The sequence below is a fragment of the Zonotrichia leucophrys genome, chromosome 20, assembly GCF_028769735.1.
Source record: "Zonotrichia leucophrys gambelii isolate GWCS_2022_RI chromosome 20, RI_Zleu_2.0, whole genome shotgun sequence".
Taxonomy (NCBI): Eukaryota; Metazoa; Chordata; class Aves; order Passeriformes; family Passerellidae; genus Zonotrichia; species Zonotrichia leucophrys.
Window position 1 is genome coordinate 6337512 of NC_088189.1, and position 14379 is coordinate 6351890.

General features: G+C 47.5%; 1 protein-coding gene across 1 annotated transcript; it reads left to right on the top strand.

Moving 5' to 3' along the window:
* The first annotated feature begins 2538 nt into the window (after nucleotides 1-2538).
* Nucleotides 2539-6120, top strand: NPBWR2 (neuropeptides B and W receptor 2). The gene is made up of 3 exons (XM_064730277.1): nucleotides 2539-2671; nucleotides 3016-3106; nucleotides 3615-6120. Exon 3 carries the CDS (start codon nucleotides 4258-4260, stop codon nucleotides 5254-5256), a length of 999 nt encoding a protein of 332 aa, XP_064586347.1. The 5' UTR covers nucleotides 2539-2671; nucleotides 3016-3106; nucleotides 3615-4257; the 3' UTR covers nucleotides 5257-6120.
* Nucleotides 6121-14379: the final 8259 nt, after the last annotated feature.

Below are 14379 nucleotides of genomic sequence, written 5' to 3' on the forward strand. Positions count from 1 at the left end.
GTTCAAAAGCACTTTATTTGCCACAATTCACCAGTTTACCGATGGGGACATTTGCCCTGCAGCTCTTGCCTGGTTCCCTGAGGTGTCCGACAAGGTGAGCACCATCACCTGCCCAAGCCAGCCTGGCTCAATAAGACTGGGAAGGTTATGGGGGAAGCAGAAGGACATCCCAGCTTTGTGGGTGAGTGTTATCCTACAAATAGCCTGACCAGGCATTCTTACCTTGAAGCAATTTCAGCCAATTTGATGTAATCAGTTCTGGACATTTCTCAGGACAGGAGGTCCTGTTGTGGTAGGACGAGGGGGAATGGCTTTAAACAGAAGGAGGGTGGATTTAAATTAGATATAAGAAAGAAGTTTCTTTACAATGAGGATGGTGAGGCACTACCAGAGGTTACCCAGAGAGGTGGTAGATGCCCCATCCCTGGGAGCATTCAAGGTCAGGTGGGATGGTTGACTTCTGAGCAATCTGATCTGGTTGATGATGTCCTTGCTCGTTGCAGGGGGGTTGGACTAGATGACCTTTAAAGGTCCCTTCCAACCCAAACTACTCCCTGATTCTATTATTAACCTGCAATGCTTTTAAAAGCCTGAACACTTCATACAAATAAATCACCTTAATAACCAGTGACTGCAAGACAGCCAGCCGAGAACATTTTGTTTTGGTAAACAGATTATTGATTGTATACCTGTGTCCTTGAGGTGAACTTGACTCCTTGACAGCAGCAGGAGCCCAACAAAACAGGTTCTCCATAACTCCAAAATGGTGGATGGCCTTTGTCTGGAGCCAGCAGCACATCAGCTTTAGGGAGGCAATAAAGCAGCACTGATTTAGCATTGGCAGGGATTTCCCCTTCCCTAAAACGCTGCCTTTTCTTTGTTTGCACAGCTGATCCAAGCTGCACAGTGTGAACATGGGCTTCAAGAGGCAAAGTCCATCTCTATGGCACGGATTTGCCAGGAATAAAATCTTTGTCCCTGCTGCCCTGTGCTGATGATGGAGCTGTTGGCACAAAAGTAGGTCCAGGCAGCTCTGCCCTTTGTAGCAGTATTTCCAAACCAGTGTTTGATTTCCAGGGCTTTATGCTGCTGTAATATTTATAATCAAGGGATGCCCAGCCAGAGAAGACAAGAAGAGTAAAACATTCTCTCCAAGCACTCTCCATCACACCAATATAAATAGATCTGTTTCCTCTGTGCACAACCTCTGGCCCTGTTTGGGCCCAGAAACACACAGAGGAAATATTTTTTCTGTTGTTGTAGAACAGTTCCTACTGCAAAGCAATTTCCTACATGAATTTAGATCTGTTGGCAATTGTCCTCCACAAAGCAAACAAGTTTTATTGGGGAACCAGGCAAGGAGCTCTGAAAGCAGGTGCCAGTAATTTGTTTGGGGCATTTAAGCAAAAGCCCCTCTACCCACACCAGGCAATGAGCTTTAATTAGTCTCCATCTCATCTCTGACAGGTTATTTTAATCAAGCACATCCTAACCAAGGCACGGAGAGCATGTTCACTACCGATAATGAGGAGTAAGGCACAAGACAGAGGGTAAAGCACAAGGGAGCATCATCAGCACCACCGCTCCTGCAGCTCCCTCAGCTCCCAGCCCCTCAAACACACAGCACCCAGGCACACAAAACCCGTGGCCATGGCAGCATGATGCCAATTCCAAGATAATATAGTTTGGGAAGAGAAAGAACAGCTTTTAAACTATCCCAGAGACCAGAGATATACTTTATGCAAAAAACCAGAAAGCCTCAAAGGATTGTGGATGAAAAATACTTTAAAACCCTTTTGTCCCAGGGAATAGTTACAGATCAGCAAATGTAACATCACATTCTCCTGAATTTTTCTGCCTTCTGTATGCTTTTCCCTGAAAAAAGACAACAGCAATTCCTGGAAACTGCATTCCCCCTGCAGACCTACCAAAGCCTTGCTTCATTTACAACTCCTTATAAACCACACCAGCTTTCCCAAAACAGGCAAGAAGAAAGCTCCAGGGGTGTTTCATCTGAAGAAGTATCATCCATATCATTCCTATGCAATATAATTGGACAATATAATTCCTGTTTAGTTTTCCTTAAGCCCAATGTCTGGTTAGATTTTGGTCAAGGAAATATCTTGAAGAGTTGTACATTAAAAAAAAAAAATCCCATCTGCTGAAGTCGGTTATAGCCATGTCTTTAAGAAGTGCAATGAAATGTTTTACTCCCACCCAGCTACTGGTGCACAATAATCTTGCCAGAAGAATATAAAACATCCAAAAAGAGAAGCAAAGTCAGACACACTTCTTGGCTACTGGCTCAGATCTATGAGCTGGCCCTCTTGGTTAAATGCACTCAGCCAGGCATGGCAGTGATGGATTCCTGTGTTTTCCCTTGCTTTGTCTCGAAACAAAGGTCAGGCAATACTTAAAAGACTAAAAGAGAATCAAAAGACTCTTGATTTCCTTTTTCTTTTTTTTTTCTTTAGGGACATGCTGGTAAAGTGATCCTACATTGTTGCTCTATAACCTGGGGTGCATTTCCAAGAAGCTTCACGGAACTCCTGCACCTCCTGATGCACATCTGAAGGATTTCACTGGATTTCCAAAGCCAGATCAGAGACCCAGCTGGAGGAACTCAGCCAAACTCCCCCAGAGCAGCCGAAACCAGCACAGATCTGGCAAGGTACATCTGTTTATTTGTTTATTTTGCACGTTGTAATGTAGCTCACCCGCCTCCTGCTCCCTTTGTTAAAACGAGCCACTGTTCCCTATTGAAGCAGTTTAACCCCCTGCTTCCCATCCTTTCATCCCTCACTCAGCCAGTCCTGGGTGCTGCCTGTGTCTCTCCACATCTCCCTCATTCCTGAAGGAAACATCCACTGTATTTACTATTTCAATAACCCTGAAGAGAGAAAACCCTTGTTTCCCCCCTTCCCCGATCCAAGCAAGTGCTAATTGGTCAGACACACAACACGCACACACAGAAGCATCGTGTTGATCTGATTGCAAATCCCGGTACGTCAGCAGCCCAGAGACCCTCCTCCAGCTCGGATCAGAGGGAAGAGGCTCACCAGTGAGAGCAGCAGGTGCTGGAGGAGGCAGAGGAGCCGCTTCCCAGGTAAGGGACACTTCACTCCCCATCCCCAGCGCCGGCAGTCCCTCTCACTTTATTGCCGTACGACAACAAAAGGCAGAAGAAGTGAGGCACTTCTCTCTGCAGAGCCTGGGACCGGTTGCCAAACCTTTGATCTTCACGGTGGGGGGGTAGGGGTCGGTTTCTTGTTCATTCCCTGTGGAGGAATTCTTGGAAGTATGGGTCAGGCAATAGTGATGGATGCGGTGACTGCTACAGGTGGGATGATTCCTGCTGTGTCTCTAAAGTGGATTCGCTTTCAGGGTACTTTTCTCTCTCTTCCCCGATTAATCCTGAACTTCTGAGATGTACAGGTTTGTCTATCTGTGCCAAATTTGGGGTGCTGCCAGTTGTTTGTAGTGGGGATGGTTTTCAGAGTGAGTTCATAACCCACCCTCGCTTAAAGGTGTACTTTGATTGCAGGGTAATCCTCTTTAACCGTTAATTTCAGAAATACTCCCTGAACTATTTTTCCCCCTCCTTCTTTTGCTAGGGGACCCTGGGAGTGGGGAGAAGCAGTGTCAGAAAGTTCTTCATTGTTTGTGAAATCGCTGTCCATGAAGAGCCTGAACTCCGACACAAAGGCAAGCGCTAATTAACCACAGGAACGCTTCTGCTCCAGCACGGAAAGCAAGAGCTGTGCCAGAGAAACTGCAGCCATCCCTCCGGTCCTCCAAGGGCTAAGAACAGCCAGCCAGGCACGAAATTCCCCCTTCTGCCTCCTTGTTCCTGTCAGCCCTAGAAGAACTCTCACTGTAGACAGCTGAACAGGAGCCGCTCAACTCCCCCAGCAAAGAAAAGCCAAAGCTCACCGGAATGCTCTCAGAAAGAAGAGTTCCTTGATTTATTTAGAAAGTCATTATTCTCTTGCTTTCTTGGTTCATGGAGACTTATGTCTTCCAAACATTTTTTTCTCCCATCATCACTTCAAAATCTAACTTCTCCAACAGGGGGGAGAGGTAAGTTAGGTGGTCCAAGAAGCCTCACAACTCACCTTTGAAAATAAGCTGCATCTAAATGAGGTAACAGCTGCTTCTCACAGGAGGGGGAAAATATCGCAACCAAACAAAAAGCCTCTCACTTCTGGGCTAGTGAGGCTTTCAGTGGTATCTGAGGGTGGTCTGTGATCAAAAGGCATGGGAAACCTCTCCTTTTGGGATGATCTAAACAGCTCCTGCAGCAACGCAGGCAACAGCTGCTACCTGGAAAACAGCATGAGGTTCAACTTCACCCTTCAAGAGCAGGCAGCTGATTTCTATGTTGTCCTGCCCGTGATCTACTCTGTGATCTGTGCTGTGGGGCTCACAGGCAACACTGCTGTCATCTATGTGATCCTCAAGGCCCCCAAGATGAAGACTGTGACCAACATGTTCATCCTGAACCTCGCTATCGCTGATGACTTGTTCACCCTTGTCTTGCCCATCAACATTGCAGAGCACCTCCTCCGCTACTGGCCCTTCGGAGAAATCCTCTGCAAGGTCATCTTGTCCATAGACCACTACAATATCTTCTCCAGCATTTATTTCCTGACAGTGATGAGCATAGACAGGTACCTGGTGGTACTGGCTACGGTCAGGTCCAAGAGGATGCCCCACCGCACGTACCGAGCAGCCAGGATTGTCAGCCTGTGCATCTGGATCCTGGTCACCATCATAGTCCTCCCTTTCATCATCTTTGCCAATGTCTACACCGACGACCTGGAGATCAAGAGCTGTGGTCTCAATTTCCCCAAGCCTGAGAGGTTTTGGTTCAAAGCCAGCAGAATCTACACCCTCATCCTTGGCTTTGCCATTCCAGTATCCACCATCTGCATCCTGTACACCATGATGCTCTACAAGCTGAGGAACATGCACCTGAACTCCAATGCCAGAGCCCTGGACAAAGCCAAGAAGAAAGTCACCATCATGGTCTTCATAGTCCTGGCTGTGTTCCTCTTCTGTTGGACCCCCTTCCACCTGGCCACCATCGTGGCTTTGACCACTGACTTACCCCAGACCTCCATGGTCATTGGGATATCCTACTTCATCACCAGCCTAAGCTATGCCAATTCATGCTTGAATCCTTTCTTGTACGCTTTCCTGGATGACAGTTTTCGGAAAAGTTTCCGGAAGCTGCTGGAATGCAGAACTTCTTGAACAGGGGGTTGGGGCTGGCAAGTCCCTGCCCTTCCAGGGTTTTTCAGGAGAAACTTTGCAGACTGGAGGAGTGGCCAATGAATGCACAACGTCCTTTCTTTGGTTTACATGTAACGTGCGGTCTGTTTGTAACCCTCGTCAGCAACAGAGTTTGTCCTGCCCACTTGCAACTCTTGTATTTCCCCTCTTTGCTCCCACCAACTTGCATTTTTAGACCCTGATTTTAATTTCACCCTCTGAATTATTAAGGACAGAATATTTCCTTTTCAGGGGTGTACTTCTGCCACAGAGTGGTCCTTTATTGCCATCTGCTGTACAGCATGGACAGGCTGGAGACCAATTTCCAGAGGAGTGCAAAGCTCAGTTCTTTATCACTGAGTTATTAGGGAGGATTGTTTAATGGAGCAGAGCTAATGAGCACTTTTAATGAAACGTCTGTAAGACAGAGGATGAGTATTTGGAAGAGAAAAGAAACTATTTTCAATGTTCATGTATGTTCCTGTGTGTTACAGCTTTCTTTTGATTTTGAAGGATTGTCCATCTTCCACCCCACCACAAATTTCCTCTTTTCTGACTCGTTAAATTTAGACCAAAAGGAAGATTTGAGTCTCAAAAATAGTGCCAAACAGCACACCATACAAATACTATAACAACTGTGAGAACTTGTGTTAGAAATCATTTTGAACTAGTTGTTCCTGTTAAGTGTCAAATACATATTTATTTAAGAGTGAGTAATGAAATAAACCTCATGGGGGAAAAAAAGAGACTGGTCCTTCTTTCACAAGAGAAAATTTATGCTACTTGTGCCATATCTTTGCTATATATATTGCATTTTTCCTATTATAAAATAAACACATCAGGTTTGTAACAAAATTAAGGTGGTTTGTAAGCCATAAGAAAAACTCTAGTGAGCACTGCAGATATAAAATTTCTTCCTTCACAGACAAAGAGTCAACGTACTTGAACAAAACCAGGACTTGACTGGGAGACTCTGGAGATCAGAAACTCCATATGGAAATCTTGGAAAACTCATTCTCGCACCCTTTAACCCTGTGAAGTTCATATGTTATTGCTTTTAGGGAGGCTGTCATAGCTAAAATATTTATTTCAAGCTTTTCCCCAACCCCAGGTACCAAGCTTGGCTCTTACCTGTCCAAATTCCCCCAGGAAAGTGCAGGACAAGGAACAGAAAAGGAAATGAGGCTGCAGTTCTCAGCTTAAATGGGTTCTCAGAGCCATGGGTGGGTGTGGGTGGAGACCCCAGATGAGACTGCTCAGGCAATTCAGTGCCCTGAGCACCCCAACATGCAAAATGACAGCCCTCAATTCCTCGGGATGGCAATTTCAGTTATGGAAAACTAAAAACAGATGTGTGGACACAAGATCGCTCTGTTGCCTTCTCCATATTAAAGGTGCTAGCTGTGGTAGGACAATGAAGGAGAACACATTCTTCCAGGCAAACCTTCCCCAGGAATTTTGCTTTGGCGTGGTTGCCACCTGCTGGTAATGGGTTTCCCAGGTGGAAAAACTCTCTGTGTGAGAAAACGGACTCAAATTATGTCACCTCTCACACAAGCTGCCCAATCAGCTGAAGCATCGCTGTTCATTGGCACTGGGGCTCTAGGAAAGGCAATATATTTTATTAAGTAGAAAACTACTGTATTTTTTTTCATGGAAAGGAGTTTTTCAATGTGAGTTACCCACTTCAGACATGACAATGATATTGCTGGAGCTTTTTCTGTTAAATCACAAGTCATGACAGCCACAGAATTACAGCATGACTCAAGCAGGGTTAAATTTCCCCGCACCGTGTTCACTCGGGTTTGAATGTCTCCAAGGATGGAGATGCCGCAGCTAGTGTGGACAACCTGTTCCTGTACTTCACCACCTGAACAGTGATTTTCCTTCCTATGATTTAATGGAATTTTCCATGTTTCAGTTCGTGTCTCCTGTCACTGGGCATCGCTGAGGAGAGTCTGGTTCCCTCCTCTCTGAACCCTCCTCCGGCACTTCCAGACGTTTCTTGCATCCCCTGCCCCTTCCCTTTCGGAGCAGGGACAGCCCCATCTCAGCATCTCCCTATGGCAGCATCCTGCTGCATCCGCGATTTTCTCCACGCCAAACACCCGATACGAGCCTTGGCGGCTCGTGCGGGTGCCAGGCTCCCGGGGTAGAAGGATTTGGGCTGTCCAGGTCCCCTCCCGAGCGCAGGGGAGGCTGCAGCTCCCGCGGAGCCCCGGTGCGGTTCAGCCCGGCGGCGCTAAGCGGCACTCGCTGCTTTCAGCTCAGCATCGCTGCATCCCCCCCCCATCGCAGCATCTTCAGCCTCACACACAGCCTGGCACTCTGCTCCTGCGGGGAAACAGCACATTCGGGGTTCCTGTGCCTGGGCAGACCCTCGGAGCGCAGCAGCAGAAGCCAGGCTGTCCTTCGGCTCCTTCTGGGAGAGCAGAAAACACCTCCAGGGAGATGCTTGCCCTCTCCCAGCACAACATTTCCCCAGGGAAACCCCGCACGCCAGCTTGTTCCTTTGAGTTTCCTCCCACTGCTGGGGCTGGCTTGTCACACCAGCCCACATCGGCTGCATCTTGAACACTGGAAGCAGGAAAACAAACCCCATTAGAGATTCACAAATAGATGCACAAATAGATGCACAAGTCCCCTCCTAAAGCAAGCATCCCGTCTGGGGTCTGCAGGGAGGCTGAATTAGGAACCCAGGGTTTCCTCCTCTTCCTAACCCCTTCCCAGCCATGCACAGAGTCAGCTCAGCCTCAAAGCTGGGTGGATTTCCTTCTGGAACAGTGTGTGCTGCATTAATGGGTGCAAAGGTGTGGGGCAGCCACCGAGAATTAGGGCTCATATCCCCATTTTTAGGAATTAGGGCTCATATTCCCACTTTTAGGAATTAGGGCTCATATTCCCACCACAGGCTTTCCATGCAGGCATCTGAGCCAGGGCAGGGGATCAGAAGCAGTTGTTGCTTTTTAAATCTTCATGCTGCAGCAATATTGGCTGTTTGGATCAATTGTCCTCATCCGAGCCGTGCTGCAGCTTGTTCTCCCGGGAAGCTCCAATCCCCTGGGTCTTACACAGTCTCACACTGCCTCCCCAAGGCTGGTCACGATTTTTGGGTGAGAAAAGAAATAATACCCCACTGAGAGTTGGAGGCCTGGCTTCTCAGATGCATCTTGATGTGAGAAAAATATGAAAATAAAAATTAAACATGGATAAGCAAAAAGTTGGGCTGTGAAAGATGAGAAGCAGAAGGGTATCCAGAAGATGGTGTTCAAATCAAGCCAAGAAAGAGAATTTGTCCCTTCCCTGTACAGCCTGACACCTGTAGCACTCACCTAGTTTCCTTGGGACTGCAGGGAGCCCCTGGGTGCTGATGAGCCACTGATGGTCCCACCATAAACCCAAGGAAATGGTGACCTACTGGCTCTACTGCCCAATTTTGGGAGAAACAAGCCCAGTTTGGCACCTTCAGAGGGTCTCAGCACATCAAGGTTTGACATTCCCACCTGCTGCTGGGACTTCCCAGGCTGGATTCCTCTCCCAGTGAGTCAGGAGCTCACCTGAGCATCCCCTGTGGGCTGTGGGACACAGCCCTGGCAGCTCCCTGTCCATGGCCAGAGCAGAGTGTGTGGGTCTTGTCCCATCCACACCACCACTGCAGCTGAGGTTGTGCCTGGAGGCAGTTTTGGGGTGATAAATTTGTTCTATAGCAGCTCTGAGGCCTCCAGAGGAGCTTCAGGCTTGTCATCATGGAGTGACAGGATGAGAGGAAATGGCCTCAAGTTGTGCCAGGGGAGGTTTGATTAGATATTAGAAATATTTTTTAGATTTTTTTTTTTTAGATTTTTTAGATATTTAGAGGTTTGATTAGATTATTAGAATTTTTTTTTCCCCAAAAGGGTGGTCAAGCCCTGGAAAAGGCTTCCCAGGGCAGTGGTGGGGTCACTATCCCTGGAAGTGTTCAAAAAACCTGTGTGTGTGACATTTCATTTAGTTTAGTGGTGAATGTGGTGGTGTGGTTGAGTTGATGGTTGGACTTGTTGAGCTTCTCTAAACTTAATTATTCTATGATATCAGGGATCCTCCAAAATAATCTTTCCAAAGAAACACCTGTTGAAAAGCCTCATTTCCCTCCCTCCTCCTGCTTTTAACTGGAAGAGAGGAAGAGGAGTTAATTTAAAGGCAAAGGCCAAAAATAGCGACTGTAAATATTGCCATGAGTCCTTGTTGGCATTTGTGTTTGGTAAGTGAAGATGCAGAGAGAAGGATCAAAGCTGCCTGAATGGCTTTTAATTACAAGCCTTGATTGTTCTATTTTCTCTCAGAAAAATACTGCAATTATCTAACAAAGCTCTTCAAGTGGAATTAGACACTAGCCCCAAGCTTCAAGGGCTGTTCAGTGGCTATTTTCTCTTTAAAAAAGAAAGTAAATTTGATGTGTAGATAAAACCCAGGCGCTCTATTGACTGCCTACAGTCAAATTTGGTGCTTCCTGAGTAAACAGAGGATGGGAAGCTTTCCCCAAGGGGAAGTCAACAGCCTGGGGTGCACCAAAGGCTGGTGTCACTCTGCTAAAGCCCCTCACCACAATGTTCCCTGGCCGCCTGGGATGGGTGCTTCCCATGTGGGAAAGGGGAGTTCCCTTTGGGGGTAAAATAAGCTGTAATTTGGCAGCAAGACCTTTGTCCTCATTTTCAGTTTACCTGAGATGTTTTCTTTCTCTTTCACTAGGACTTCTGCATATCTCCATCACCTCCCCTTGCTCCAATGCTTCTGCACAGCTCATGCCAGAAGTGTGGGAGTTTCCTCTTTGGGAGGAAACCTTGGGAGTTTCTAAGGTCCAAAACCATCCTCTGTACAAGACTCAATAAACCAGCTGGATAAGGAAATCAGAGAAATAAGGATTCTGTTTCATAAACTTAACCCTCAAATGATATCAGAGACTGGTAATTAACAAAGTCAGATTTCAACACAATGAAAAATCTCCCCTGAGACCCAGCCTGCTGCTGCTCAGCATTGATGGAAATCCTACAGATGTAATTAAATTTCCTTTATCCATGTGATGGGTTCAGCAGGATCCTTCATGCTGTGGCCACACCCAGCTGAGCTCCTTCATCCACGCTGACCAGGAGCTGGGGTGTGAGGCTGATGGACACCATTTCATGATGGATGGGGCAGGTCAGAGCCAACAGCTCACAGAATCACAGAATCATGGAATCATAGACTCACAGACTCACAGAATCATGGAATCACAGAATCACAGAGTCACAGAATCATGGAGTCATGGAATAACAGACTCACAGAATCATAGAATCACGGAATCACAGACTCAGACACTCACAGAATTACAGAATGGTTTGGGTTGGAAGGGACCTTAAAGATCATCCAGTTTCAACCTCCTGCCATGGGCAGGGACACCTTCCTCTAACCAGGGTACTCAGAGCCCCATCCAGCCTGATCTCCAGCTCATCCTCCCCAGTTCCTGGGGGACAGCCCCAGGCAGAAGGGCTCGGTGGCATCGCTGACACTCACCAGATGATGAAGCAGTTTTCCAGCCTAGCACATGCAAATAAAACCCCGGTACTGATGCCAAAGCAAAGCACAGGAAGAGTCCTGGTTGGCTTTCCATTGCCACCTCCCAGTCACCTCTGGGATGCAGGGACAAGGATAAACAACAGCACCAGGGGCTGGGCTCATTTTCTGCCCCTTTGTGCTGGGTCCCTGGAGGCAGGTGATTATCTCCAGAAATTTTAATGCCATGAAGGTTGGATAGATGACATTTAAGGTCCCTTCCAGCACAATCCATCCTGTGATTCCATGATTTCCCCTGGGGTTAAACAAAGCAAGAGCAGTGCAAGGCTGAGATCACAGAAACTCCAAAATATGTGAGCAAATGACCTGTGCATGTGGAGAAGTTGCTATTAATGACTAACATTGAGCAAACATTAAATAGCCAAATCGCAATATGGGGTTTGTTTCACACAGAGGAAATCAACCTGCAAAGCCATTAATCTTAATTTCATGTTGACTACAGAGCTTCTGTTTTTATTCCTCGTCACTGAATGAAATCAGCATGACATGAGCTGTTCTTGGAGCATTCACTGCACATGCCATGCTGGAAACACACAGAGAAACTGATGTTTATTGAATGGACAGAGCCAGCTCAGGCTCTGCCTGGGCTCCTCTCTGTGGCCAGGAAAATGGTGATCTAATGCAGCCAAAAGCAACCTACGGGAAGATGCTGATTCTTTCAGTGGTTTCCTTGGAAAAATCAAGTTTCCTGCCTGGTTTCTTGAAGGTTCATTCTTCATTTCACTACACTGAAAATGTGCTGTTTGGCAGTGCTGGTGCTGCTGCAGGCTCCAGCCCTTCCTGCCTGGCTTCAGGCCCAGAGGGGAGGGAAGCAGCCATGCTCTCCCTGACCACTGCGGGCAGCAGGACCCTCCATCAGCACCAGAGCTACATCCTCCCTCAGAAATAACACAGACTGCAGGAAAAACCCCTTTTGCTGCAAGAGTGGGCTGGTTGAACAGGATATGATTTCCTCTCAAAGGCCCTTGCAGCAGTTCAGCCACAGGAAGAGCAAATTTCCAAGAAACCTGATTATGCCAAGGGGTTGGAACTAAATGATCTTTGGAGTCCCTTTCAACCCAAACCATTCTAGGACTGTGAGATTCTGTGAATCTCAGCATGGGAGGTGTTGTACTGTGGGGTGAAGGTGATCCCAGCTGGGCAAGGATATTATTGTGAACTTTCTAACCCGAAGGCAGTTCAGGGGTTGCTGAAGCACAAAACTTGAGATGGGAGAAGGGGCTGTCTGTGTTCCCCTGCACTGTGGAGAGCTGGCATCACTCCTTCCCTGCAGCCAGACAGGATCTCTGCACTGAGGGAGAGAGAGCAAAGTCAGTTTGCATGGTTCAGCAGCATCATCGTTGCCAAGATACAAAACCATGTTGCTCTATTTATTGATTATTTCACTCTGTCATGCAATCTATCCAGGCTTCAGAGTACTGAAAGCAGGAACAAAGGGAGTTTGTGAGCCATGGGCCTCTTTGATTTAACAGCACCCAATCTAATAGCAATCCCTTTGCTTGGAAAAATCCTAAAACTCCCCCTTTCAAAAGGAGCTGTGACCTTGGTACTTCTGCTGCCACATTTTGAGCAAGGGTGTCACAAATCCCCAGTCTACACAGGCAACAGGGCAAGTACATGCAGCCACTGTGGGCCACTCAAAATAGGCAGGCAGGAGCTCAGACATGACAAGAAGGGATCCAAAAAAACCCTGTGCCAAACATCCATCAGCATCACACAGCACATGCTCTACTTTCTTTAGTCCATCTCTGTTCCTCAGCAGTGCCAGGTCTTTTGGCTTCAGGGCTGCTCTTCCCACCTTCCATTTCCTAGAACCACAGAATCATAGATTGGTTTGGCTGGGACAGAATCTTAAAGGATGTTTCATTCCAACCCCCTGCCATGGGCAGGAACACCTTCCACTAGACCAGGTTTTTTTCAATCTGGCCTTGAGCATTTCCAGGGATGGAGCAGCCGCAGCTTCTCTGAGCAACATGTGCCAGGGCCGCACCACCCTCACAGGGGAGAATTTCTTCCCAATATCCAATCCAACCTGACCTCTGGCAGGTTGAAGCCATTGCCCTTTGTCCTGTCACTCCAGATCCTTGTCCAAAGCCCCTCTCCAGCCCTCTGGAGCCCCTTTAGGCACTGGAAGGGGCTCTGAGGTCTCCCAGAGCCTTCTCCAGGCTGAACACCCACTGCTCTGTCAGCCTGTCTCTATAGCTGAGATGCTCCTTTTGTGAGTTTTTAGCCCTTTTTGTGATTTTTGTGGCCTCCTCTGGACTTGCTCCAACAGGTTCCCTTTGTCCCCTTCTCTCCCTTCAGCCTCCTCACAAGCAGTCCTCACTGCAGAGATGGGACAACTTTCCCTCCTACATCTGTTGCTGGAGGATTCTGCCCTCCATCCCTCCCTTCTAAGCCCCATGGTTCTCCTCAGCAGAGGAGAAGGCTGGTGGGCAAGATCTGGTCCTTCAGCATGCCCTGGGCAGGGGTTGGGGGGTGAAAATCAGGGGTGAGAATAACCAACAGGTTCTGCAAAGTCACAGCAGTGAGCTCTGCTGCCCCAGAGATGCACAGGCCATGACAGCACACTCAGGGCTGCAGCCTGGGATGTGTTCGAAGGAGATTTCTCCTGTTGAAGGAAGGAGAAATTTACTTTTGCATAAATAGCCACAAAAATAGCTGAGGGGAAGCACAGCAAAATGAGTGGGAAAGCAAGCTGGAGTTTTTTCCAGCAGAGCCTGCTTTGCTGCCAGTCTGAGTCTCTCTTTTGAGCGGATATCAAAGGCTGCACCCACACCAACTGCTGCTGGAGATCCTTTTCATTTAAAAAAAGGAGTTCTAACTATGGAGAGTGGCCACCTTCCCTATAAAGCATTGCAGGGTGAGAGGCATCCTTCTCTGGACATACATTGTTGTACCCTGCAATGATATTCCAGAGTATCCAGAGAGAGATTGGAGCCCAGTGACAGCTCTTTAAATAGTCAACAAACTCCCTGGAGCAAAAAAAAGAAAAAAAAAATTGAAAAGATAATTTTAAAAAAGAAAGACATAATTACAGTCTAACTTCTCAAGAAAAACTTGTGAAAACAGACATGGCAACTGCTCAGCCTCAGGCAGATTCTTCACCAGGGCAAGTCTGGAGCTTTGGAGCAGAGGCACCACAAGGCCCCCACACAGCTTTGTTCTTTCTGCACTTGGGGTTTCTCCCACCTGCTGAATTGCCCCCAGCCCTGGGAACAATTTGGAGCAGGGAAAGGCTTTGTGGCTGCTATAGCTGTGGGTTTGGGGAGAGGGATTTCAGCTGAATTCTCACCCAAAACAAACAATCCCCCCAACCTGCAGCTCAGTAAAGAGTAACTTAGCGTGTCCCCAGCTCAGCCCTTCCCAAGGCATAAAACCACAAACCACAGAACATCCAGAGCTGGAAGGGACCCACAGGGATCAGAGATGAGCTCCTGGCCTTGCAGAGAACAACATCAAGAACCCCACCATATGCCTGAGGGTGTTGTCCATCCAAACCTCAGTGAAAGTGCA

Coding starts and splice junctions, on each gene's coding strand:
- NPBWR2 (XM_064730277.1), top strand. CDS start 4,258: ATGGGAAACCTCTCCTTTTGGGATGATCTAAACAGCTCCTGCAGCAAC.